This window comes from Bos javanicus, chromosome 19 (assembly GCF_032452875.1).
Source record: "Bos javanicus breed banteng chromosome 19, ARS-OSU_banteng_1.0, whole genome shotgun sequence".
Lineage (NCBI taxonomy): Eukaryota > Metazoa > Chordata > Mammalia > Artiodactyla > Bovidae > Bos > Bos javanicus.
Window position 1 is genome coordinate 63,920,086 of NC_083886.1, and position 26,799 is coordinate 63,946,884.

General features: G+C 45.8%; 1 protein-coding gene across 8 annotated transcripts in view; it reads right to left on the reverse strand.

The window, feature by feature from the left end:
• CEP112 (centrosomal protein 112) overlaps positions 1-26,799 on the reverse strand; it is a 330,761-nt gene that overhangs the window by 63,793 nt on the left and 240,169 nt on the right. For 7 of the 8 annotated variants that reach the window (XM_061393053.1, XM_061393051.1, XM_061393050.1 and 4 more), the window contains one exon: positions 6,741-6,803. The exons of the other annotated variant lie outside the window; for it this stretch is intronic. In XM_061393053.1, coding sequence (XP_061249037.1) covers positions 6,741-6,803 — 63 coding nt within the window. The remainder of the gene's footprint in view (positions 1-6,740; positions 6,804-26,799) is intronic. 8 annotated transcript variants of the gene reach the window in all.

Here is a 26,799-nt window from a genome sequence, read left to right on the forward strand (position 1 = left end):
GTGAGCAACTGCTGAGCCAAACACGCCTGGAAGCCGTTCCCACTACAACATTCCACAGTATTTACTCATCAGGGGAAAGAACATCTGTGATCCCGAAAATATGAAATGTGTCAGGATTTATTTTACCGAGAAACAGTCTTGCTGGAGTAGGAAAAAAAAAAAAAAAGCTATTTTGCCTTTCATAATACTTTGAACTCTAATAACCAAAAAAAATCATCAGAGAGTCCATTCTTCATAGCCACCTAGTTCTACACAGCGGCCTCTGAGTGTGCGCTCACGCTCGTGTACTGTGCTAAGCACCTCCGCTCCTGTGTCAGTCACTCCTGTTCGGCCAGCACTGTCATCGCCCGTCTTCACAGAGCGGGACACAGAGGCAGACCCAGCGCGCGACCAGGACACAGGCAGAGTCCTGACCACCGCCTGGGCGGGCTGCTGTGCTAGGCGCTTCCTCTCAGCGAGCTCCTGCCCTCTCTTCCTTCTAAACAAGGTTTCGGGATTGAAGAGGAGTTTATCCTGATAGCGCTCCCAACAGGTTGCTCTCTTCCTGACTCATATAGACTGCTGTGGCTTCTCCACATTCGAGGACTGGCTCTCTTCTGTCACGGGGTCCCCTCTGTGGTCTCGAATAATCGGGTGAGGGCCTTTTCTCTTTAACAGGTTTACCGGAAGCTTTACTCTTCTTTGGGTTCGGATGTCTCCTTTTCCTTTAAAATTCAACAGCAGTTCAACAAACTTCCTTTCAGAAGGAGGTAACAGTTTTCCCTTCTAATAAAAGAAGAAGAAACTTTCATCATGGGTTAGGCCCTTATACTTTTGGGTCTACTGGAGAAGGGCTGGTTGGTGAGAAACACTGGACCACTTAGTTCTGTGTTTTCCTTGAAGCTCAGTTTTTCAACTGTGTTTTGATAACAAAACTAGAGTACAGTATTGTGAGGCAGTAAACAAAAACTGTCTGGAGTCTTCCAGAAGCCAAGTCCTGTAGAAACATTAGCTGTTACGACTGACACGGACTTCCCAGCCTGCCAAAGCGGGAGACACAAGACCTGCGGGTGCAGTCCGTGGGTTGGGAAGATGCCCTGGAGAAGAGCATGGCAATCCACTCCAGTGTTCTTGCCTGGACAGAGGAGCCTGGTGGGCTACAATCCACAGGGCTGAAGAGTCGGGCACGACTGAATGACTGAGCTCACACACGCTGACAAAAAGAGAGCATTTACCCCAAAAAGGAACATTTATGCTTTGAGAAGTGCACAAGCTCACTGTGGCTGAGTTCAACACTTAGAATTTGAAAATAATCAAATAGAAGACAAGTGTGAAATAAATGACAAAATATATTACATTCTAAAGTGCAAACTGGAACCTTCTGCAAGGAGCGGAGGGATTCATTTACTGAGAACGAAGATGTTTTCATCTGTTTTTTGAATTCTGATTAAATGTTTCCAAGTTGGCATCAATTCAGTTCATTCTCATAGCACTTCTATGAAACAGGGAAGGTTAAATTCTTAGAGTAAATGTCAAAAACTGAGGCACAGAATGATCAGCTCGCAGTCACAGAGCCAGAGGAGCCAGAGATAAGGAGGAGCCAGATTTCCTTGGCCCAACATGAAACCCAAGATGGATATTTCATAAGAACTTGGGGCCAAATAGTAAAAATAACTATTTCTATGGCTATTGCAGCGTTTCAAGTTGAGTAAACTAGAGCGTGGCAGGAGCGAGAGCTGCGTTCTGTAGCGCGCTCACCGTGCACGTGTGCTTGTTTCTGTGCCAATTCATCACACGTTGATTTGTGCATCCCTCACCACGATTACACGATGCACTGTTAAAGCACAAAGTAATTTCGTGTCTTTACGAATTACTAAGATTTAGATTTGCTTCTAACTGACCAAGACTGAAGATTAAAAAAAAAAAATTGGGGAGCTCTTCAAATGACCACAAGGACATGAGATGTGGGTTTCTTCCTTTTAGAAGATTTATGACATGCATTCATCAAAAAGAAGTTACTGCATGTTTTGGAAGGAACAACGGGTGAAGGGCAGGATGTTCTGAGGGAACACGCTTGCTTTTGTTAGAAAATGAAACCTTACATTCTTTGCGGGAATAATGAGATGCCTCTGGGAGAAATAATGAAATTATCTTTGGAAAGTTGCATTTTAAAACTTATGATGATGATTCAGGAAGAGTTTCAAAACACTTTAGGTAAAATGCCTCACAATGAAATTGAGAGGCTGACAGATGTGATCGATTTAGAGAGGTGACTGAAATGTGGATAACTTAGAAGCAGTTTTAGGTTTACTCTGAGACTGAGAAGTAATCACGCTAACTAGTTAAGCAGGTCTCGGCTGTAGCCCTCGCCTGTGAGAGAGTATCTTCTCTTCGGTGCACATCACTGGCACTTGATAGATACTGAAGTCGTGGAACTATGATCCACAATTATACTATGATTATAATATAATCAGTGATATAATACCTCAGTGATTACATTGAGATAATCTAGTCTTTTCATAGGGTTTCACAGGGCTTCCCAGGAGGCTCAGTGGTAAAGAATCCACCTGCTGATGCAGGACACACAGGTTTGATTCTTGGGTTGGGAAGATCCCCTGGAGGAGGAAATGGCAACCCACTCCAGGATTCTTGCCTGGAAAATTCCATGGACAGAGGAGCCTGGAGAGCTACAGTCTATGGGGCCATAAAGAGTTGGACATGACTGAGCTCGCACACACAGTCTTTTCATAGAATGATAATTCAAGAAGTTTCTCAGAAAAACAAAAACGGACACACACAATCATAATCAAACCCTCCTGGTTTTGATTTAATCATATTAAAAATCATAGAACAAAATGCCATAACTCAACTAAACGCCTACCCCGTGTTAGCTTTACAGGAAGTGGGTTAGAACATTTCCACGTGGATATTGAAAATTAGTATATGGGGAAGCAAAAGGAAAGCTATATGGAGCTAATGCTGGGAACAAGCTAACCACTGAGCGCTACGATACACTCTGCATAAGCGTCAGTGGTCTTACCAGGTCTCAAAAGTAACAGGATTCTAAATAGAGAGTAGGTTTTCATTTTTAACTCTTGTTTTTCAGATCATAGTATAGTCAAGATTTTCATAAAACTCTTCTTTAAAGTACAATGTACTTGGCAGGGTTTGGCAAACACTGAAGAAAAGATCCTAGGAGTCAGAGGGGTGCACGTGCCCTCCGGGTGGCTGGGCAGGGAAGGAAGACCGGGGCACGGGCAGGGGGCTGCGCCTGGGCTCCGCTCTGCACCAGCGGGGGCGTGGGGGGCCGTGGGTGGGCTCCACCAGCACGTCTCCACACTGTCTACATTCCTGTAAGACGGCAAGATTTCCCTTTGAAAAATGGCCACCAGGTAAGTCAGTTGAGTGGGGAAGACCACATGAAAGATGAAAAGGCAAAGTTAATATTAAGATAAAAAAGAACAAACATGTGGTCCTGATGGGAACTCCCAGGAATGTGCCCAGGGAGGGTGCCAGCGTCCCCATCGGGGGGACACTGAGCATCCTGGGGGGAGTCGGGGGGCACCGTCCCGGGTCCCCAAGGGTGCAGGGGCCACGAGCCACGAGGTCCTACAGCTTGATAAAATCTTAAGGATGAAGTAAGTTCCTTCAAGGGAGGAAAATATTTAAAATATTTTCCAAATTTAACCTGATGCTCCCCTAGGTACCATGCATTCATTACTAATGCGTTCATCTTTTTTTTTTGAGAGGATTTTTAAAAAATCTGATAAACAGTTAAGCAGCTTTGCTTTTGGCAGTCCCCTCAGCTGAGATACGAGCTAGAGATTCCAGCAAACTATCTCGGGAAAACAGTGAAAGTCAGCCCGCAGTTCCGTCTCAGTGTTTATTTTTAAATCATCTGCTGCTTTGAACTGACTGGGTTGTGGGCCAGCGCTTCTCGAGCGCCAGTTCGCAGATGGAAACATGCGCGCGCTCACACGCACGTCAGCTTTACGCTGCGGGGCACGCACAGCGCCGTGCGGTCAGCCCACCGCGCCTCTCGGGGAAGGTCGGGCCTGCGGTGGGGGCCCTGTCTCTGGGGGTCGCCCTGCCCTTCACTTACGGATGTGACCGCGGGCACAGCTGATTTCTGCTCCCTGCCTCCTGCTCGTCCCTACTGAGGGAAATGGTCAGCACCCCACTGCCTCTCCAGATTTTGGAGGGAGGTTTCATCAATTCTTGAGCACCCCAAAATAAATTTAAAATAACCAATTTCTTGCTCCTTCCATTCTTTTCCATCCTCCGCCCCCTTCTCTCCTGTCTCTCAAGCTCCGGTGAGAACTCACAGGGTGAAGGCCTTCGCTGGGTTCCAGGCCCTCCCTGCGCCGAGCGGCTCTGAGGTCACCGCTGCCCCTTGTTTCACAAGTGAGCGCAGGGAACTCGGGAGGCGGCAGGAAACGGGCTCGCGGTGGCCCAAGTGGTAGGGCAGGTATTCAGAAGGCTCAGCCGTGCTTCCACACCACTCAGGTTCCATCTGTTTTACCGAGGACTAGTCAGGCTCCTTCACACCTTTCCTGAGATAAACGTCAACATCCTGCTCATCCTGGCATTCCCATCAGCAGTCTTGCTTCTCACTCGCAGCTGCCTCCTGCCTCCCCATTTAGCATAAAGCACTGCAAGCAGGATGTGAGGGGATGCCAGCTCGGGTGTTTTCATGTTCTAGTTTAGCACTCGGAGTAATAAGATTTCTTTTGACTAGAACAACCTTTCTCACTGGATTAAAAAGAACATTTCCCTGTTTGCTTTCTTGGGAGAAGGGCAATCAAGAATTGCCTTCAGCTTTCAGATAAACACATCAGTCTCCACTTAGACAAAGACTTCTTGCTTTCCCGACAGGATGGGACTATATATCACATTTTACTGATAACTGCAGAACCTAAGAAATTTCATAGTTATTCGGCAGAGTTTTGCCATATTAAAAATGTGAGGGTTGGGTCAGATGGGTGGTGTCAGGTTAAGAGCTTCTGTTCCAGCTGGAAGACAGGCTGGCTGCTGGCTTAGTCACCTGCTAACCTGTGTGACCTCGCCTCTCTGAGTCTGTTTTCTCCAGTGAAAAATGGGGCCAGGAGTAGTCTCTAAGCCGAGTTCCTGTGAACGAGGACTGAATGCGCCACTGGGACTGCTGCTGCTGTCGTTCAGCTGCTCAGTCGTGTCCGACTCTCAGCGACCCCTTGGACTCTAGTCCACCAGGCTCCTCTGTCCATGGGATTTCACAGGCAAGAATCCTGGAGTGGGTCGCCATTTCCTCCGCCAGTCAATATGATCAGAGACCCATAAATTTCTTAGTTTTATTATTACTTTGCTGTGGTGTTGCCAGTAACACCACTGTTTGGTGACCTGTAGAAAGGCACAAACATTTCAGCTGACCGCCACATCTCACTGTACTCATGGCGAAAATACTAAGAAAAGCTGATTTAAAAAGTCATTAGATATGATGTCTATAAAATGAAATGGCTTAATCTCGCCATCAGTAAGATGAAAATCAGCATTTGTTTATTCCAGAATGACTCACACAGCTAAGGAATGCTTGGAATCTTCTGGGTGATACCAAAGGAGATCTTTATAACAACTTGTGCAGAAAACCTTCTACTAAAACTACTGCAGTAACAACACACAGCAAGGAGCGTTTGCTGGGGCGCAGGCTTGTAAATTTTCTTCCCCCCAAAAGGAGTCAACAGTGGAGCTGCTAATTTAACTTGGTGAACTTGCCATTTTGAATCTTGTTAACCAGCCTTTTGCTGTTGCTGTTCAGCCACTCAGTTGTGTCTGACTCTTCACAAGCCCGTGGACTGCAGCACAGAAGGCCTCCTGGTCCCTCACCAGGAGGGATCAAATTGTCCAAATTCATGTCCATTGAGGGGCTTCCCTGGTAGCTCAGACAGTAAGGAATCTGCATGCAATGTGGGAGACCTGGGTTTGATCCTTGGATTGGGAAGATCTCCTGGAGGAGGGCATGGCAACCCACTCCAGTATTCTTGCCTGGAGAATCCCATGGACAGAGGGGGCCTGGTGGGCTACAGTCCATGGGGTTGCCCAAGAGCTGGACACAACTGAGTGACTAAGTACAGCAAGTGTCCATTGAGTCAGTGATGCCATTCAACCATCTCATCCTCTGACACCCTCTTCTCCTGCCCTCAGTCTTTCCCAGCATCAGGGTCTTTTCCAATGAGTCAGTTCTTCACTTCAGAAGACCGAAATATTAGAGCTTCAGCCATCAGTCCTTTCAATCAATATTGAGGACTGGTTTCTTTTAGGACTGACTGGTTTGATCTCCATGCTGTCCAAGGGACTCTCACGAGTCTTCTCTGGCACTACAGTTTGAAATCAGCATTTAGGTGAAGAAACACGGAACACTGCAGAAGAGCTAGATGGCATCACGAGCGTTTCTATCACAAGTGCAGGCGTGTATCTCCTGCCCTTGTGAAACGTGGTTCGGCCGGGGCTTGTCCAAGTGCACAGGCTGGTTTTACAACACCTGAGCACACAGGTGCCACGACTTGGCTGTGTGTGTTGGTTCAAATGGTTCGATTTGCCTGATTTTTAAAAATTGAGACTGAAATATTAAAAACCTATTTTATCTATACACATACTTATCAAAACATGGTACTCATCCATAAAAAGACTGAAAAGAAGTGCGTTGAGCTGTGAAGTACAAACCCCTTTATGCTGAGGTTTCTTTCTTGTTTGCTTTGGTTTTGCTCTGTTTTGTTTAACGTTCTTACCTGAGAAGACTTGGCCAGCTTCTGGGTGTATTCCTTCTCAATCTGTTTCAGCCTGCTGTTGGCCTGAAAAACACACGGACAGGAGCACACACACGAACACACACAGTGACCTGTCAGCGTGGCGTCTCTGCACACGCCCGTCACCAGGCGCTGGGCCGGCCGCCAGCCGCAACGCCCTTCTGGGGCAGCCAGAAAACCACAGGCCTTGCCTTTGATCTAATGCCAACTATTCATCACTTAAAAAGCAAAAGAGAAAAAAAAAGATCTCTCCTGCCAATTATTAGGCAAACACAGACTTCTGTGGAAAGAGAAAGGGAGAAGGAGAGACAGAAATAGATCCAGCAGAAGTGTGCCGGCTCAGAGGTGCAGGGGGAGAGACAGGAAAGAGCAGGAAGAGGAAACCAGGGGAGAGGGGTGGCGAGGAGGAGGGGAGGTAAATTTAATGCCCTTTCCCTTAGTTTAGAGATAAAAGAACTAGACGCTCCTGACCGAGGTGGAGGGGAGGCCCAGAGGCGCTGAGCTGAGATCTGAGCCCCTCCTGCCCTCCTTCCCTGGAGTGACAAGTGCACCTAAATCGCACCGCGCTTGTGCCCCGGAAGTGGGGTGGCCTTCCCAGAACCAGCCCACACCCCGAGAGCCGCGTTCTCTCCTTTGCACTCGAGCTCCGGGCCTGTGTGTGAGCTGCTTTGCTGTCTCTGGGAGCCTTGCATCTCCATTTATCCTCCTAGCCGGGGGGACGTCGTGGTGAAGCCTCCGGCCTCCCCTCCCACGCACTGTGCAGGCAGCACACTGGCCCTGTCGGTCTGGGCTTGTGGCCCTCATTCTAGAACAGGTTTTGGTCATGACTGTCTCCTTTTTCCCCAACCCTCCCTCCCTCTGTCTCCTCTCTCCGACCGCCTGCCTTTCAGCTCTGAGGACTACACCTCTCAGGTTTATCGTCTCTTTTTCTCATCGTTTCTATTTTCTATTACCCTGTCTTTTTGATATTAATATTTTGTACGGATTTCTCAACTGTGGATTTAAAAAAAATTCTGCCATGCAATTTATATTTCCAAGAGCTCTGTTGTTGCTCTCTGAACAGCACCATCACGCGCCCTTTGATAAGGGCTGAGGAAGCTGAGGTGCAGCGAGGTTCAGTAACCCGCCGCAGCAGCACTCACAGGGCGTGAGGGAGCCGGGACCGACCCACAGGGGAGCAGGCCCCGCACTGGCTGGAGCGCTGGCCCAGGGCCTCTCAGGGTCCCACTGCTCCCCGGGGGTTAATTTCACATATACCCGGACACGTCTGTGTGTCCAAGCACACACACATGCTCTGCTCTCTAGAGCATCTCTGTTTTTTCTTAGTTCCCTCTATTTCCTTGCTGAGCCTGCCCGTTTTGGTCTGTTTTTCACCTTAGAAATTGCTTTGCATTTTGGGTGACCTTTGGCATTCATTCTTATTTAAAGCGTGGCCCTCTAGAACCGGCAGGCCTGGGGATGGCTGCGCGCTGGCTCCCGGGCTCTCCCAGCCATCGTCTGACTGCCCAGCGCTGTGCCCTCGGGTTTACCGCCTGGAGGCGCACACCTGGTGACCAAGGTTTTCAGAAGGGCGTCTAGATGTTCAGGATATGGATTCTTGTACAATTCCATTTTAATTTTAGCCCTGGGTCTCCTCTCTCATTCCACCTCTCCAGGGAACAAACCATCTCCAAGTGGTGGTGTTTGGAGTGAGGCTCAGACGGTAAAGAATCCGCCTGCAATGCAGGAGACACAGGTTCAATCCCTGGGTCGGGAAGATCCCTTAGAGGAGGGCATGGCAACTCACTCCAGTATTCTGGCCTGGAGAATCCCATGGACAGAGGAGCCTGGCGGGCCACAGTCCGTGGGGTCGCACAGAGTCAGACAGGCTGAGACAGATAGACAGACACACACACATACAGCATCGTTTGGGGGTCACTGGGTTGCAGGGTAGGGCTCTGGAGCCAGGATCCGCTGGTAAGAAGAGGCCCCACCAGCCCCGCACGCAGTCGCGCAGTCACAGTGAGAAGGCGCGTGTGTAGGGGTGGGGCGGGAGGGTGTCCTGCCGGCACCCACCGCAGACTCATGCCCCCCAGCCGCTGGGGGGACATTTCTGCTCCTAACAAGGCGCCCATGTGGGTCTGTTACAGGACCCAAGCTGACTACGAAGCCCTGTGCTTCATGACAAGCTCCCCAGCTCCCTCGAGGCCCTCCCACCTGGAGCCCCAAGAGGGGCCGGGCCTGACTGCGGCTGCTCTCCCAGGGACTCAGAGTCCCTGCGGCTCCGTGACTGATAAACCACTCTGGAGGAAACCCAGGCCGTGGAGAAACTCACAAGGTGCATCTGTCTCAGCCAGTACTTTTTAATTTAAAGATGCTTTCATCAATACTTCCAGAGTGTCAAGGTGGGCATGAGCGGGACTGGTGGTCCAGATGTGAGCTGAGTGGGCCCAGTGCCCCGTGGAGCCCAGGAGATGAGGGGATGGCAGGAGCTGGGGCGAGGGGTCCAGACTCTGCTACCGAACAACGGAGAGATGGGCTGGAGGTTGCAGGGCAAGTGTGGAAAGAAAGGGCAGTTGCTCGTTTGTTTTTCATAGGAGGACAGCACAGCTGTGTGTAGGAAGACGGAGAGGCCTGACTGTGGAGGGGGCGGAACTGGGGGGCTAAGCTTTAGCGGAGCCGTGTCCTCGAGTGAAGGACAGGGTGGGCGGTGAGGTCCTTCATCCCTGGTTCGGGGTGCAGAAGGAGAGGTTCACGGGGACCTCTGCAGGGCCGGCAGAGGAGGTTCTGGGAGAGCCCAGGTGTGCAGGCAGGTGTCAGCAGTCACCGGGGAAACCAGGCAGGGAAGAGGCAGAGGGTCAGTCTGAGCCCCGGGATGCAGGAAGCATCCCGGCCACTGACAACCGACAATGCTGGCTTTAAAATGAGGCCAGCTGGTGAGACATGAACACCTCCAGGACTTGCCAGAGCCACAGGGAGCAGAATCAATACTCTGGGGAATAATGAGACCAACTGAAGAAATAAAATGAACATATCCCCCCTCCAAGGCCTTTACTGTTTGAGCCTAAATCACAGCTGCCTGGATTTCTGAACTCCTCGTGCTGCTGCTGCTAAGTCGCGTCAGTCGTGTCCGACTCTGTGCAACCCCACAGACGGCAGCCCACCAGGCTCCCCCGTCCCTGGGATTCTCCAGGCAAGAACACTGGAGTGGGTTGCCATTTCCTCCAATGCATGAAAGTGGAAAGTGAAAGTGGAGTCGCTCAGTCGTGTCTGACTCTTAGTGACCCCATGGACTGCAGCCCACCAGGCTCCTCCGTCCATGGGATTTTCCAGGCAAGAGTACTGGAGTGGGGTGCCACTGCCTTCTCTGGAACTCCTCTTAAGTAAGTCTGAAAAGCTCTAGGTTAGTACTGTTGAAATTCTTCAGCTCAGTTACGATGCAAGCTGCCTCCAAAACACTTCAGAATAATTTTATTCTCAGGATGTACTGACTGTCCATTTTATTTCCATACATAAAATTAGGTTAGGGTTAGTTATTTTAATCTTATTTTTATGGCCATGGTTACTATTTAGAAACACGATTTTCCAACAATCATCTGCAGCATGGCCTGAACAGACACAGAATAACAGATGAGAGGAGAGTCCTGAAACGAGAAAGCGGTTTTGCTTTCGCTGCTGTCCTTCGACCTCCTGGCCCCCATGGCCTGGCCTCCTGCCCCTGGGGCTCAGCTCCCTCTGCTCCTCCTGGCTGCTTCCTCGGCTCACTCTTCTCTGCTCGAGAGTCTAATGTGTTCATCCACTTTCTCTGTGATTCCCATCAAACTCTTGGGTTCCAGACCCTTCTGGAAAGGAGCACCAGATAACTTTCACAGAAGTGTTGATGGTTAATCATCTTAATTGCTACCTTTTTTCTGCAGGGTATTTTGTCTTAATTCCAAAAGAGTCCTTCATTCTCCACCCCCCTTTTTTTTTCTCATTTCCTATCATTAGTGGTGAAAGTCCAGGCATTCATGATTTCCAAGAACGTGACCTGGGGAGATGAAAATTAGGAGACTCATCTAGAATACTCATATTCGAGGCAAGCCCAGATCTTATATAGAGAAGTTTCTTTAAAAATATAATAGCATACATCTTTGAATAATATATTTGCTTTTAGGATTAAAGAGAAAGATGCTTCCCAGAATCTTGAAATGCAGCATAAAGCTCGGTTTACTGTGCAGTGTTTTCTATTCATAAGCTTTGCAGGAATCCACCTGATGCTTCATCAAACACTGTGAGTGTGGTTATGGCTGCTGGTGCCAGATGTTAATATGTAACTGTGTACTGCTCTGCCAACAGCAATATTCAGAGAATTCATAACAAATACTTGTATTTAATATATTTACAGAACTTTCCAACTTGAAAAATCTCTGTGTTGTACCTCAAAATAAAGGTGTAAGTTTGAAAGCATAAATAAAATTCACACTTTACATTTGGCCGGGATAGAGTACCTGGGGCTCTACATAGCCTGCTGTGTACACAGCCAGGAAACTGGAAGAGATGCAGGAAGCACCACTGTCAGATGTGATGTGGGAGCAGGAAGCACAGGTCCGTGCCCCTGGGAAGGGTGGGAAACTGGCAAGAGAAGCCCAGCACTCGCCCTGCCTTTGTCCAGGAGGCAGATACTGGATTGAAGGATCAAAGATAAGCAGACAGAAGGAGGAGCAGGAATATGTGTGCAGGAGAGAAGTCAGGCAACAGACTTAGACCCAGAAGTGACAGAGATGGAGGAATTAGTAGACAAAGATTTTAAAATACTAATTAAAAACAGACCCACGTATTTAAACAAAAACTTGAACACAGTGAAGAGAGAAACAGAACTAAAAAAGGACTGAACAGCCTGGAGCACAGGAATGTATTCTCTGAAAGGAAAGTTCACTGGTGGGATAACAGGTTTGGCACTACAGAAGATCACTGAATATGAAGAAAAGGCATCTTAAATACAAATGACCATCAGAGAGACAAAAGACTGAACTTAATGACCCGCTGAGACCATGTCACAACAACTAACATATGTGAAACTGTTTACCAGGAGGAGAAGGTTTGGGAAAATATTTAAAGACATAATTGTGGGGAAATTTCCAATGTGAAGAAAACTATAAACCCACAAGTTGAAGAAGATCAATGAACCAGAACAATAAAAAAGACAATGAAAATCAAATCAGATATACCATAATCAAATCGCAAGAATTGAAATAAAGGTAAAATCCTAAAAACATCCAGAAAAAGGATACAGTAAAAAGAGTAAGGATTTTTCATCTGAAACTATACTAGTCAAAAGATAACATAATGAATCTTTAAAGTGCTGAAAGCAAAAAATTTGTCAATCTAGAATTGCATACTTAGTGAAAGTATCCTTCAAAACTGAAGATGAAATGCAGATAGCTTCAATTAAGATCTTGGAAATTGGTCACATCTTTGACAGACAGCAGAGGAAGTGCTTCCCTGGTGGCTCAACGGTAAAGAATCCGCCTGCAATGCAGAAGACACAGGTTCGATCCCTGGGTCGGAAGATCCCCCGGAGGAGGGCACAGCAGCCCACTCCAGTATTCTTGCCTGGAGAATTCCATGGACAGAGGGGCCTGGAGGACCACAGTTCATGGGGTTGCAAAAAGTTGGATACGACTCACTGATTAAACAACAACAAATATCAGCATGTACCAGGGTATTTCTGAAATCATTGTTTCCCCTGTAATTTTTTCCCTAGAATTTCCAGCTCATCTTTCTTAGGGAGTGGCCGATGATAAATTTTAACATAAGATGATTTTTTTGTAAGCTTTTAAACTGAAAATATTTTTTTAACTTTAAACATTTTATATTGGTCTATAGTTGATTTACAGTGGCATGTTAGTTTCAGGTATGTAGCAAAGGTGTGTACACTATTAATACTTAGCTATATATACATATATCCACTTTTTTCAGATTCTTTGTCTCTATAGGTTATTACAGAGTACTGAGTAGAGTTCCCTATCCAGCAGCACAAGACCACAGGATGATTTTCTTTTTAAAAGTGAAATAGAGTTGACATATATTGTTAGTTTCCGGTGTCCTGAAGAATGACCTGATGTTTGCATACGTTATGAAATGATCACCATGATGAGTCTAATAACCACCTGTCTCCGTACGGAGTTACTACTAATGAGATCGAGTCCTGCTGTTGCCCTAGAACATCTGAATCTTACTTGGAGTCCCAGTTAAGTTCTCAGTTTGAGACGATCATTACAAGGAAGGCTACTTTAATTAAAGGCTCCTCCTTCCTTTCCATCATTAAGCGCAAATTCTGACTTGAGAAAACGGCAAACTGGTCTAAACTGCAAAACATCAGCAAATGTCACACTTAGTGATTCTTCGATTTTGATTCATTTCTAGAAAATTCATTTAAGTCATTTTATATTGTTGCTTTACCCAGAACCTTAATCTAGTAAGTAGGAGCCCCAAGTGTTTTGGTTTTTGTCAATGCCTATTTTTTTGGTAAGGAGCTATATTCTCTATTAAAGAAGGAAGAAACTAGACAGTTTTGGAAAAGGGCTGTGATGTCATTATCAATATCACCACTGACTATCCTCAGTAACTACTGATGGATCCATTCTCAGAAAAAATGCCCATATTCCTGAACTTGCCCCATTTCTGAATATGCAAATGAATACTAGATGCATTCTCTACACAGATTTGATAACTGTGGTCGATACTGTGGACTAAAATGATTGGTCTTCAGGTCTGTGATGGACAACCTAAAGAATAATGGGGGGCAGCTGGCTTTCTGCCCTCCCTGTAATTCAAGAGACTGATTTTCTCACCATTGCAACAAACATGCTTACATGGCTAACACCCATAAACGATCATATAAGATTTACATGAGTTTTCTTCCCATTACTGAATAAGAATGCAAACTGTGAAAAAAGCTTATGAAAATAGTTAAAGAATTAAGACCTAATCATATTTCAAAAGCTCATCCTCAGAGAAGTTCTCTGAAGCACAGCCCACAGAAACTGAAATGCATTTAATACTTGGGCAGAAATATAAACTTTGAGAGAATGAAGGAGAAAAAAACCCTTTATTTTGCTCCAGGGAAGAAGCAGCTATTCTCTGATGTGCAAAAAAGAATTTATCATCAAAGACCAAATGTAAATGGGGCCAATTAATTTTTTTAAGATTCTCTACCTTCTATAATATTTTTATGTTTTTGCTGTTATGCTTTATGCCAAAATCTAATGTTGTATGATTTGACAAAAGTTAAAGAAAATGACTAGTGTATTTAACAAATTTCAGCATGCATAATATACATTTTAAATATACTTAGTAGATCTATATGTGAGTGGCACAGTCATTGGCATGGCACTTTCAGGAAGCGGGGAGAAGATCTATTTCAAATATGTGACTTCAGACATCAAAACATGTTAAAATGATTCTAATTGAGTTATTGGTCAAGCAATCAATTATTTCAAATAAGCTTTGAATCTAGGAGTTAGATGTCCTGACTTGGCATACTCATAGATCCCATTAATGTTTTACCTATTTCAGAAAATTTTCTACTTTTTGCCTCACTTGTATAAAGTAATGAATATTAGTAGGGAATTTATAAAATAATGTATTTACAGGAAGTTCCTACATTAGGTTTGCAGAAAGTTCAACATAAAGCAGTAGTCTCAACACTTAACAAATGCTCTAGTCCCTTTCACAGGCAATTTGGAAGTTCAGAAAAGTGCTGAGAAGGCAGTCTTGAGATTTAGTCGTTCAGTTCAGTTCAGTTCAGTTGCTCAGTCGTGTCCGACTCTTTGCAACCCCATGAATTGCAGCACGCCAGGCCTCCCTGTCCATCACCAGCTCCCGGAGTTCACTCAGACTCACGTCCATCGAGTCAGTGATGCCATCCAGCCATCTCATCCTCTGTCGTCCCCTTCTCCTCCTGCCCCCAATCCCTCCCAGCATCAGAGTCTTTTTCAATGAGTCAACTCTTCACATGAGGTGGCCAAAGTATTGGAGTTTCACTTCAGCATCAGTCCTTCCAATGAATATTCAGGACTGATTTCCTTTAGGATGGACTGGTTGGATCTCCTTGCAGTCTAAGGGACTCTCAAGACTCTTCTCCAACACCACAGTTCAAAAGCATCAATTCTTCGGCGCTCAGCTTTCTTCACAGTCCAACTCTCACATCCATACATGACCACTGGAAAAACCATAGCCTTGACTAGATGGAACTTTGTTGGCAAAGTAATGTCTCTGCTTTTGAATATGCTATCTAGGTTGGTCATAACTTTCCTTCCAAGGAGTAAGCGTCTTTTAATCTCATGGCTGCAGTCACCATCTGCAGTGATTTTGGAGCCCCCAAAAATAAAGTCTGACACTGTTTCCACTGTTTCCCCATCTATTTGCCATGAAGTGATGGGACCAGATGCCATGATCTTAGTTTTCTGAATGTTGAGTTTTAAGCCAACTTTTTCACTCTCCTCTTTCACCTTCATCAAGAGGCTTTTTAGTTCCTCTTCACTTTCTGCCATAAGGGTGGTGTCATCTGCATATCTGAGGTTATTGATACTCCTCCCGGCAATCTTGATTCCAGCTTGTGCTTCTTCCAGCCCAGCGTTTCTCATGATGTACTCTGCATAGAAGTTAAATAAGCAGGGTGACAGATCTTCATTATTACAAATGCTTAGTGCGTGTGTAGTTTCACGCAGTTTTCCAGGGTTGCCAGTATCGAGAGACTGACCGCACCAATTCACTGAAAATAACATCTGAAACGTTTGGCACCAAGGAGGATGGTGCTAAGGCTCCCGTTTGGTCTGCACACAGAGGTCTTCTTCATCACCGCAGCTGCTCTGGCTGACGAGGCCCACAGCTGCCGAACGGTGCACGGTGGAACATGCTGGTGAGCAGCACCGGCTTTGACGTTAAACCAACGTGGGCGGTGTGAGCACAGGCAAGTCACCTACCTTCCCTGGCCATGATTTTATAATGTGCACATGAAGTGGACAACAGAGATTAAACTGGACTGAGGTTTAGCCATGCAGGTGTGGTGGACGTTCAGGACAGCGAGTGAGCAGAGGGCGGTGAGTCGGCCCTGCAAGGAGGACCAAGACCAGCTCTTCAGGGAGGAGCAGGAAAACCGCAGGGAAAGGAAGACTGAGCAGGAGGAGAAGCCGGCAGACTGAGGACTCAGGGTGAGTGGCTGAGGGGTGCTGACGGCTGAGGCAGGCTGCGTTCTCCAGTGGAGGAAGTGGAAACAAGATAGAGCTGGGCGACCGCTGAGCTTACAGGCTGGCAGTGCCAGGTACGAGAAGAGCAGCTTCCCAAATCAGGCTTTTGTGGGCAACTCTCCTAGTATGTGTGCAAGCGTGCTCAGGTGTGTTTGACACTTTGAGACCCCAGGGACTGTAACCCACCAGGCTCCTCTGTCCATGGGATTCTCCAGGCAAGAATACTGGAGTGGGCTGCCATGCCCTCCTCCAGGGGATCTCCCCAGACCAGGGATCGAACCTATGTCTCCCGCATTGGCAGGCGGCTTCTTTACCACTGAGCCAACTCTCCTCACTCTTCCTCATTATTCCACTTCAAGTCCATAAAAATAACTACTTGCCTCTGATTCTTTACTAAGGAAGCAATTTTCTTTCTGAATTGTCCCCAAGTCTGGGGCACTCTGCGGCTTTTGATATTGCTAATGACTTTTATTTGTCAATGTTTATAATAATGGACACATACAGGGCACAATATTTTGTGTGTTTATGAAACATGATAAAGAACCCTCCTGAAATGACCACACAACTTAACATCCTGCACTACAGACACCAGCACGTCCTCCCAGCCCACTGTGTCTCCTCGCTCCTGAGAATCAGCAGCTCTTGGATATTATTTACTGCCTGACTTAGGAAATATTACCTGTGTAAGTACCTCCAACTTATTCACTTAGCTTTACTATTTTTTTACCTTTATACAAACAACCACGCTCTACGTAATTTCCCGAAACACACGGTTTCTCACACAACATTGTTCCCAAGGTTCATTCTCGATGTTTCATTTGCAGCTGTGTTTCCTTCATTTTCACGGCTTTAGTCTATTCTAATTCATCTGTTAAGGGGCACTTGAACTTTTCCAGTTTCCTCCTCCATGAGCTGTGCTGGTGTGGACAGTCCAGTACACGTCTTCTGGTGTGTACTTATGACTTTCTGGGGCACATGCTCACTAGCTGAACTGACAGTTCATAACTCAAATGTTCATCTCTACAGGATGATGCCACCGACATTTTGTATTCTCACCACAGTGTACGCACTCTTCTGTTCCATACTTTCAACCACACTCAGGGCTGTCAATCTCCTATTTTTAATAATAGGTTTCAGTTCAGTCGCTTAGTCATGTCCGACTCTTTGCGATCCCACGAACTGCAGCACGCCAGGCCTCCCTGTCCATCACCAACTCCCGGAGTCCACCCAAACCCATGTCCATTCAGTCGGTGATGCCATCCAACCATTTCATCTCCTGTCGTCCCGTTCTCCTCCCGCCCTCAATCTTTCCCAGCATCAGTGTCTTTTCAAATGAGTCAGTTCTTCGCATCTGGTGGCCAAAGTATTGGAGTTTCAGCTTCAACAGCTTTAATAAGATATAATTACTTCACATTTCATGAAGTTCACACTTTAATCTACACAAGTAAGTGTTTCTTAGTGTATTCATAGAGCTGTATCTCGATCACCACCACTAAGTTCCAGGACATTTCCATCACCTCAGAAAGAAACCCCAATACCCACTCACGGTCATATCCTCCCCCAAAGCCACTGGCAAGCACTGATTTCTTTCTGTCTTTGGATTTTCCCACCCAGGACATGGCGTGTAAGTGGGGTCTCACCACAGAGGCCTGCTGTGTCTGGCCTGTTTGTCTTAGCGCGCTTTTGTCGTGGCGTGCGCCAGGCACACAGTGTTCCGTCGTGTGGACGCACCATGCTTGTTTGTCTCCTTGCCAGCTGATGAACATTGGATTTTCAACGTTACTGGCGTACAGCTGCTCATTAACTCTCAGTACCTTTCAGTCTCTTCTGGATCTCCAGCCCTAGTCCTCAATTCCTCTCTTATGTATGTGTGCCTTCTCCTTATTTTTCCAATTAGTCTTTCAGAAAGTCTGTGTTTTCTAGTCTTCTGAAAGGATCTAATTTTGATTTTACTGCACTAAAACAAACTCTGGAAAATTCTTAAAGAGATGGGAATACCAGACCCCTGATCTGCCTCTTGAGAAATCTGTATGCAGGTCAGGAAGCAACAGTTAGAACTGGACATGGAACAACAGACTGGTTCCTAATAGGAAAAGGAGTAGGTCAAGGCTGTATATTGTCACCCTGCTTATTTAACTTCTATGCAGAGTACCTCATGAGAAATGCTGGGCTGGATGAAGCAAAAGCTGGAATCAAGATTGCCGGGAGAAATATCAATAACCTCAGATATGTAGATGATGCCACCCTTACAGCAGAAAGTGAAGAACTAAAGAGCCTCTTGATTAAAGTGAAAGACGAGACTGAAAAAGTTGGCTTAAAACTCAACATTCAGAAAACTAAGATCATGGCATCTGGTCCCATCACTTCATGGAAAATAGATGGGCAAAGAGTGGAAACAGTGACAGACTTTATTTTTCTGGGCTCCAAAATCACTGCAGATGGTGATTGCAGCCATGAAATTAAAAGACACTTGCTCCTTGGAAGGAAAGTTATGACCAACCCAGACAGCATATTAAAAAGTAGAGACATGACTTTGCCGACAAAGGTCCATCTAGTCAAAGCTATGGTTTTTCCAGTAGTCATCTATGGATGTGAGAGTTGGACTATGAAGAAAGCTGAGCGCCGAAGAATTGATGCTTTTGAACTGTGGTGTTGGAGAAGAGTCTTGAGAGTCCCTTGGACTGCAAGGAGATCCAACCAGTCCATCCTAAAGGAAATCAGTCCTGAATATTCACTGGAAGGACTGATGCTGAACTGAAACTCCAATACTTTGGCCACCTGATGAGAAGAACTGACTCATTGGAAAAGACCTTGATGCTGGGAAAGATTGAAGGTAGGAGGAGGGGATGACAGAGGATGAGATGGTTGGATGGACTCGATGGACGTGAGTTTGAGTAAACTCCAGGAGTTGGTGATGGACAGGGAGGCCTGGCATGCTGTGGTCCGTGGGGTTGCAGAGAGTCAGACACGACTGAACGACTGAACTGAACTGACTCACTTTTACTAAACTGTCTGCCTCCCTTGGCATCCACAACACTATCACGTTTTGATTCTTCAGGCGCCTCTCTTAACTGCTTACTGGTCTCTGCTGATTTTAAATGACAACTGCCCCATGCCATATGCTCTTCCCTAGCTAAGCCCTCTTTTTAAAAGTCCATTCTTAGAGCTTTAAGTCCCCTTTTTGTTGGCGTGAGTTCCTACTCTCTCTTTCTACTGCTCTGTCCCTTGTACCCACATCCAGACTCAGTCCAGCCACAAGGTAGCCCCCTCTATGAGCTGTCTCATGGGCACTGAACCAACGTCCCAGCTAACCTCGGTCATTATCACCTTCCCTGAGTCAGCTCCTCCTCAGCTTGTTAACCGCTCCATCACTGAGTCCCCCAAATCAGAAACCCAAGAGTTTCCCATAATCCTCTTCTCTCACCCTTGACTGTCTTACCGATTTTCACCTCCAGATCTTTACCTTTCCTCCCCTGGATTTTACACCAGCCTGTTCACTGGTCTCTCCTCTTTCTTTTTCTGTCTGGCCTACATGCACCTCCTGATGTTCTACATGAACCGCAGGGATGATCCCAACGCCCAGCCACTCTGCAGGCTTAACTTCTCCAGTCTCCGCTTCTGTGATTTCTTGCATAGAAGCTGTAGTAAACATACAGCTCAGGCCATTCTCTGAAAACTGTATTTGCTTTGGGCTTTTCACAGTGATGGTCTAAAACAGTGGTTCCAACATGGGCACCTTGGGCTTATGAAGCATCACGATGCTATCAGAGGACACAGGAAAAAGCCTGAGAAGTTCTCGGGGCCCAAAGATAGAATCTATAGAACAACAGAATGCTTTCTGTGGAAGCCCCCACCCTAGCCCCATTACAGAGGATGAGTTCTTCAAACTGTTCAGTTTTCCCCAGCAAGGCCTCTGCAGTGTCACCACCAAGCTGCCCATCTTAGCCTGACCCCCTACCCTGGGGACCACCCGATGCACTCACTCACCAACTGGCCTTTTCTTTCTTTTCAGACCAAAATCAGCATTGTGGGCCGTCATATCTGTATCCCACCCACATGTTACCCTGACCCCGTTTGGAATGGGGAGGTCTGAATCCTTGTATCAGTTTCTGGGTGTGATCTGTCTATATCTACTGTCAGACTGATTTATTATTCAGTTCAGTTCAGTCGCTCAGTTGTGTCCGACTCTTTGCGACCCCATGAATTGCAGCATGCCAGGCCTCCCTGTCCATCACCAACGCCCGGAGTTCACTCAGACTCACGTCCATAGAGTCAGTGATGCCATCCAGCCATCTCATCCTCTGTCATCCCCTTCTCCTCTTGCCCCCAATCCCTCCCAGCATCAGAGTCTTTTCCAATGAGTCAACTCTTCGCATGAGGTGGCCAAAGTACTGGAGTTTCAGCTTCAGCATCATTCCCTCCAAAGAAATCCCAGGGCTGATCTCCTTTAGAATGGACTGGTTGGATTTCCTTGCAGTCCAAGGGACTCTCAAGAGTCTTCTCCAACACCACAGTTCAAAACCATCAATTCTTCAGCTCTCAGCTTTATTATTGTACTAGTGTAAATCTAGATTTCACTAGAGAAAAACACATCAATAAAAGGATAACAAGAGGAAACAAAATAAGAAACCAAAATCGTGACAAATAATTTTGCAAAGCTTAAATGTCTGTGAATAATCTACAGCATTGAGAAGTACTTCCTCAAAAAGGGTTACAATGAAGGAATAGATTAGGAGAAATGATATCAGTGTGAAAGAAAAAGATATTATTTGAAGTCAGAACCACCAGGAGCTTAGGACCTAGGAATCTGCATTAAAAGCTCTCCTGTTGCTTCTGATAATCAGCGCACTTGGGAACCACTGTTCTGGCTAAGTGAGGATGTGACTGAGGGCTCCTCCTTAAATAAAAGCACCAGGACCATAACTTATAGAAAGCACACAGTTTCTGCTCACCATGTTCCATCTCGTTTCTACTGTGATTTTTTTTTTTTTCCCGGTAAAAAGAACCCAATAAGTTGAGATTGGCTGTTTCAAATGAATGAATAGCATCAACTTTGATAACCTGAAAGGGTTTCTATGGTAACACAGAACAAAGGTAATAACCACCAAGGTCTAAATAATCAATGTTGCTTAGCGATCTTAAGCTGGCTGACTTTTAATGGTTTTAAATTCAGCAAAAAGCAAAACGGTCAGTTCCAAGGAGTCAGGCAATATTACTACTAGAGTATATAACTAATTATGTGCTAACCCCAAACAAATATAAACTGGAATCTATGGTTTACTCATGGAAGCAATTAAAATACATAAATAGAATTTACACTGAGTCCACCACTCTGGCATGTAATTATCTATCTAATTCAAACCACGAAGCTAGGTGTTAGAATTTAACGTCCCTGAACTAAATACAAATATGGAAAGTCATTTTGGGATTTGATCCTGATTCATTTTCAACCAAATATCCACAAATTCATTTTAAATGCACACAAGAACTGCAACAGCTTCACCTAAATCAGTTTTCTACAAGTTAAACATCCCTCCTACACTCAGATGTGATTGTGGAACGACTTTGATCTTTATTCCCAAATTTATTGCTCCGTGTAATCCATGACAAAATGTAATGTGATTTACTGTATCTCTATATGACAGCCCAGCAGCTGACAGAACTTAGTAATTTAGCATAAGAAACAAACCTTCTGGCACCAAAGCACACAAACCATAATGGGGGCTCTTTCGTGTCAGTTTACAATGCAGCCTACACAAGCCGACGCTAAGAACTTCAGAACGATCCTCTTTTGTGTGCGTTTAATGAAGGTGCTTTTCTGCCTTAAACGTGCCGTGTAGCTGCACGCAAAAAGTTGTGGAACGTTTTGCTTTTGTTCTCATTAAAACAATGAGGGACCAGTCGCATGCGAATGTTCTTTTCTCAAAGAAAACGACTCAGTTTCTTCATTTAATTTGAAGCAAATGAAGAAACATCAACATGGGAATCTATAAACCAAATTTATATTTGGTTATCCGACTCCCAGCAACCCCATGGACCGCAGCCGACCAGGCTCCCCCGTCCATGGGATTTTCCAGGCAAGAGTACTGGAGTGGGGTGCCATTGCCTTCTCCAATTATATACAAAAAGGATAGATTATATAATTGGGCACCATATACAATATAGAAAAAGAACAGGTTAGATAATCAGGCACTATACAAGGCAGTCAAAACCTGTCTTGAGAACTGAAGTTTCTCTGAAACTCTCTTTGAACTCGGGTCTGCATTCAGGGCCAGAAATGTCAGACCAGATGGTCCTCAGGTCTCTTTCAACTCCGAATCTCCAGGATCCATTTGACTGCTTTTCAGAGGGTCATGGTGGCTCTGACGGTGGGGGCCATGATGGGTCTGGGGGTCTCACGCTCCTGACAAGGTGGCCAAGAGTGGGGGATGCTCCCAGATCACTTGTCCAGCCCCCGGTGATGACAAGTTGGTGTCTGAATATGAAGCCTGGCCGTGAGGTCTGGCCGGGCTTCCAAAGCAGGGGTCTCTGGAGTCTCACTCGTTCTCTAGCGCTGGGGTTCTCAACAGAACACCCACCTTACCCTACCCCGTGGGTCTTCAGGCATTTGTCAACCTACGACCCAATCAAGGAGAAGCCACTTTTCGTCGCCTCTCCAGGTATTTGGTTATAAAAGACAAGTTATATACGCTTTAGTTGTTTAGTTGTGTCCGACTCTTTGCGACCCCATAGACTGTAGCCCACCAGGCTCCTTCCATGGAATTCTCCAGGCAAGAATACTGGAGTGAATTGCCATTTCCTTCTCCAGGGGATCTTCCCCACTCAGGGATTGAACCTGGGTCTCCTGCATTGCAGGCAGATTCTTTACCAAGTGAGACACCAGAGAAACCCAAGTTATAGCTTCATCACTTCAGTTCAGACCTTTGACACCCAGTGTCTTCTTACAGGTATTTGAATGAAAGATTCTCATCAAGGTGAATTACCGCTGGGACATCCAAGACACCATCCACGTGCTGCCGCCAACTGGCTGAACCCACCACAGGTCACAGTCTGAGCTCCTGCTCTGCAAGTGAGGAAACACGTCGCCGGAGCCCCCCTACCCGGGGGGCGGGGTTATCAGATGTGCAGACAGAACCACAGCAGAATCAGGTTCGAGGCATGTTTTCTGTTACCCTGTGTTGTATCCTTTCTTCCGTCTCCTTCAGGTCCGCACATTACCTTGCTCACATTCTAAACCAGCATCTTGCTGTGCTCAGCACCTATCATTTGTCACACACACTCATCTCTAGTTCTGTAATCTCACAACAGAACTTGGAAAAACTCCAAGAATTCCTACTGTCTCTTGTTTGGAAAGATTATAGTTAATTGCTTCAGAGTCCAAAGCTATGAAAATCCTTTAAGTGCTTTTCTGATGAACTGTATGATTGGTTTTCAATTCACTCCAAATAAAGAACAAATGAAACATATGCGCATGTGCCGTGAGCCGGGCTTTGTTCTGAAGTGCGTCAGTGGACTCTTATAACGGCCACGAGCCTTCTGAATATTTAAGTACAAAAAAATCAAAAGATGTGAACTAAATAATTTACTAGCCAAAACAGGCAGAAACTAAATTTTAAAATTTCCCTGACTGGTCAAAGGTATAATACAAATGTTTTAACCCAAAATATACTCAAAAGCTATTCCCCTCCACTTGATTTACAAAGTTTAAATATATTTGGTATTTAAATATATACAAAAATAAATTTGGTATTTAACTCTGCAGTGTTGCTTCTCTTCTATTTTGAAGTGAAAGAGTAAAAAAAAAGAAATGTTTTCTTTGCACAACCTCCTAAAAAATGTTTTCTCTTTTTTTCTACATTTGACATGGACTCTGCAGCTGCCAACAGGAGAGCTTCAGGAATATCCACCAAGAAGAAGCGCCACACCCTTTACGGCTTGGACCAAAGCTCCTAGCCCTCCCCGTAATTCACCTCTCCTCCTCTCCCAGGTAGGCACCGTCCCTGGCTGCATCCACTGTCCTGCTTGTCTTCCACTCAACTCTGACATCAGACCCAAACACCCAGGGTTTGGCCAAATCCAGGTGTCTCAGGTCAAGGAATGTGGATTTTATTCTGGGTGCGGTGGGATCCCTAAGAGGCTCAGGAACAGGCAGTGAGATGAACAGCTGTCACGGGGGAGATGAGCCCCCAGGACCACTGGAAGGAACCGGAAGAGCAGAGCAGGAAGCTGAGCGACAGTCAGGACTTTTGTTTCCAGTCCTGATGTAGCTACAAGTGGCGAGGACACAGAGGAAGTGGGGGGGTTATCCCAGCCTCGGGCCTCTTTCTGAAGAAGAAAGTTGGACTAGGGAAACCCAGAACATTAAACCAAAGGAAATGATGGCCTTGAACTCTTTGCATGTTTATCTACCTTTCTACCATGTCTTTCACAAACGTGGGCACCCAACTGCTGACACACTTCCAAATGGATTCTCCTATAGAAAGTCTTCATTTAAAGATGTTTAATTTTGATGTATTTTTCAGAGTGCAGCGGGGACAAATGAAAGATGCATTGAGAGATGTGACTACCAGTGAACCACAGACAACCCTGGGACTGAGGGCCGGAGCCCCCCGTGTGGAGGCGATGGCCTCCCTCACAGTTGCTCCCAGCCCTTGCCGTGCTCCCTTCTCAGTGTTATTGGTCGCCTTTGCTTCCATAAGCCACTGTCGTTTTTAAACAGATATAATTTATTCACCATCCTGTTCACCCTTTTCAGGTGTACCGTGCAACAACTTTTACTGTATTCACAAAGCTGTACAACTGTGTGTCTAGTACAGAGTGCTTTCTGCCCTGAAGGAGGCCCTGCACCATTGGCTGCCATTCTCCATCCCCTCTCAGGCCTTGAGACCCCGAGTCTACCTTCTGTCTCTGTGAATTTGTCTATTCTGAATATTTCTTACAAATGGAATAATATGACGTGTGGTTTTTAGTGTCTGCCTCTTCTCATGTGCACAATATTTTCAAGGCTTATCCACCTTGTAGCAGGCATCAGTAATTCATTCCTTTTATGACTAAATAACATCTAATTATATGGATATACCACACTTGTCCATTTATCACCATTAGATGGGAATTGAGTTGTTTCTACTTTGTGACTACTGCAAATAAATGTTGCTATGAACATGTGTGTATAGGTTTTTACATGAACTGGAGAAGGAAATGGCAAACCACTCCAGTACTCATGCCTGGAAAATTCCATGGGTGGAGAAGCCTGGTGGGCTACAATCCATGGGGTCGCAAAGAGTCGGACACGACTGAGCGACTTCACTTCACTTTTACACGAACATGTGTTTTCAATTCTCTTGGGATATACTTAGGAGTGGAATTGAGGGGTCCTATGGTAATTCTATGGGCTTCCCTGGTTGCTCAGTAGTAAAGACTGCTTGCAATGCAGGAGACCTGAGTTCAATCCCTGGGTTGGGAAGATCCTCTGGAGGAGGGCTTGGCAACCCACTCTAGTACTCTTGCCTAGAGAATCCCATGGACAGAGGAGCATGGCAGGCTGCAGTCCATGCGGTCACACAGAGTCAGAAATGACATACACGACTACGCAGCAGCAGCAGCATGGCAATTCTATGTTAAGCCTTTGGAGATTGATGCTGTCAAGCTGTGGTGTTGGAGAAGACTCTTGAGAGTCCCTTGGACTGCAAGGAGATCCACCCAGTCCATCCTAAAGGAGATCAGTCCTGAATATTCATTGGAAGGACTGATGCTGAAGCTGAAGCTCCAATACCTTGGCCACCTGCTGGGAAGAGCTGACTCATTGGAAAAGACCCTGATGCTGGGAAAGATTGAAGGTGGGAGAAGGAGACGACAGAGGATAAGATGGTTGAATGGTATCACCAACTCAATGGACATGTGTTTGAACAAACTCTGGTGATGGTGAAGGACAGGGAAGCCTGGCGTGCTGCAGTCCAGGGGGTCACAAAGCGTTGGACACGACTGACTGAACAACAACGATGACAAAAGAATGCCCAGCACACTGCCATCTTTAGAAAATATCCTGTAGAAATGTTATGTTCCTCGAGAATGTTTTGAGGATATGAACCACATTACAAGCTGTCTTCTTCACTGAGGAAAAAAATAGTGAAAGTGTCAGTCGCTCAGTTGTGTCTGACTCTTTGTGACCCCACGGACTGCGGCACGCCAGGCTTCCCTGTCCTTCACCATCACCAGAGTTTGCTCAAACTCGTGTCCATCGAGTTGATGATGCCATCCAACCATCTCATCCTCTGTTACCTGTTGCCTCCTTCTCCTGCTGCCCTCAATCTTTCTAAACATCAGGGTTTTTTCCAATGAGTCAACTCTTTCCAGCAGGTGGCCAAAGTATTGGAGCTTCAGCTTTAGCATCAGTCCTTCCAATGAATATTCAGGGTTGATTTCCTTTACACGAAGAACCCCTAGTAAATTTTTATCTGAAGATTTCAATTCCAGGAATTTGAACAAGTGACTTTTAAAACTGTATTCCATTGAATCTTTTTTTTTTTGCATTGAATCTTGTTCTAATTGTGATGCTCTCTTGACATTTGTTCCTAAAAAATGTAGAGTCAAATTCAGTTTCCCCTCAAAGAGGCAGACAAACCCAGCATTCATTGTTTTCTCACAAACCTGACCTCCAGCTTCATGTTGTTTCCTTGTATTTCCCTCTAGATTTGATTCCTTACTCTAAAAAAAACTTGCATTTAAAAAGCCATCTTTGAATTTTAGTATTTTCTCGCTAATGATGTGAAAAAGTAAAAATGGAAAAAAAACCCACCACCTTCAGTGAAATTAAAGCCAGAACTGCAAAG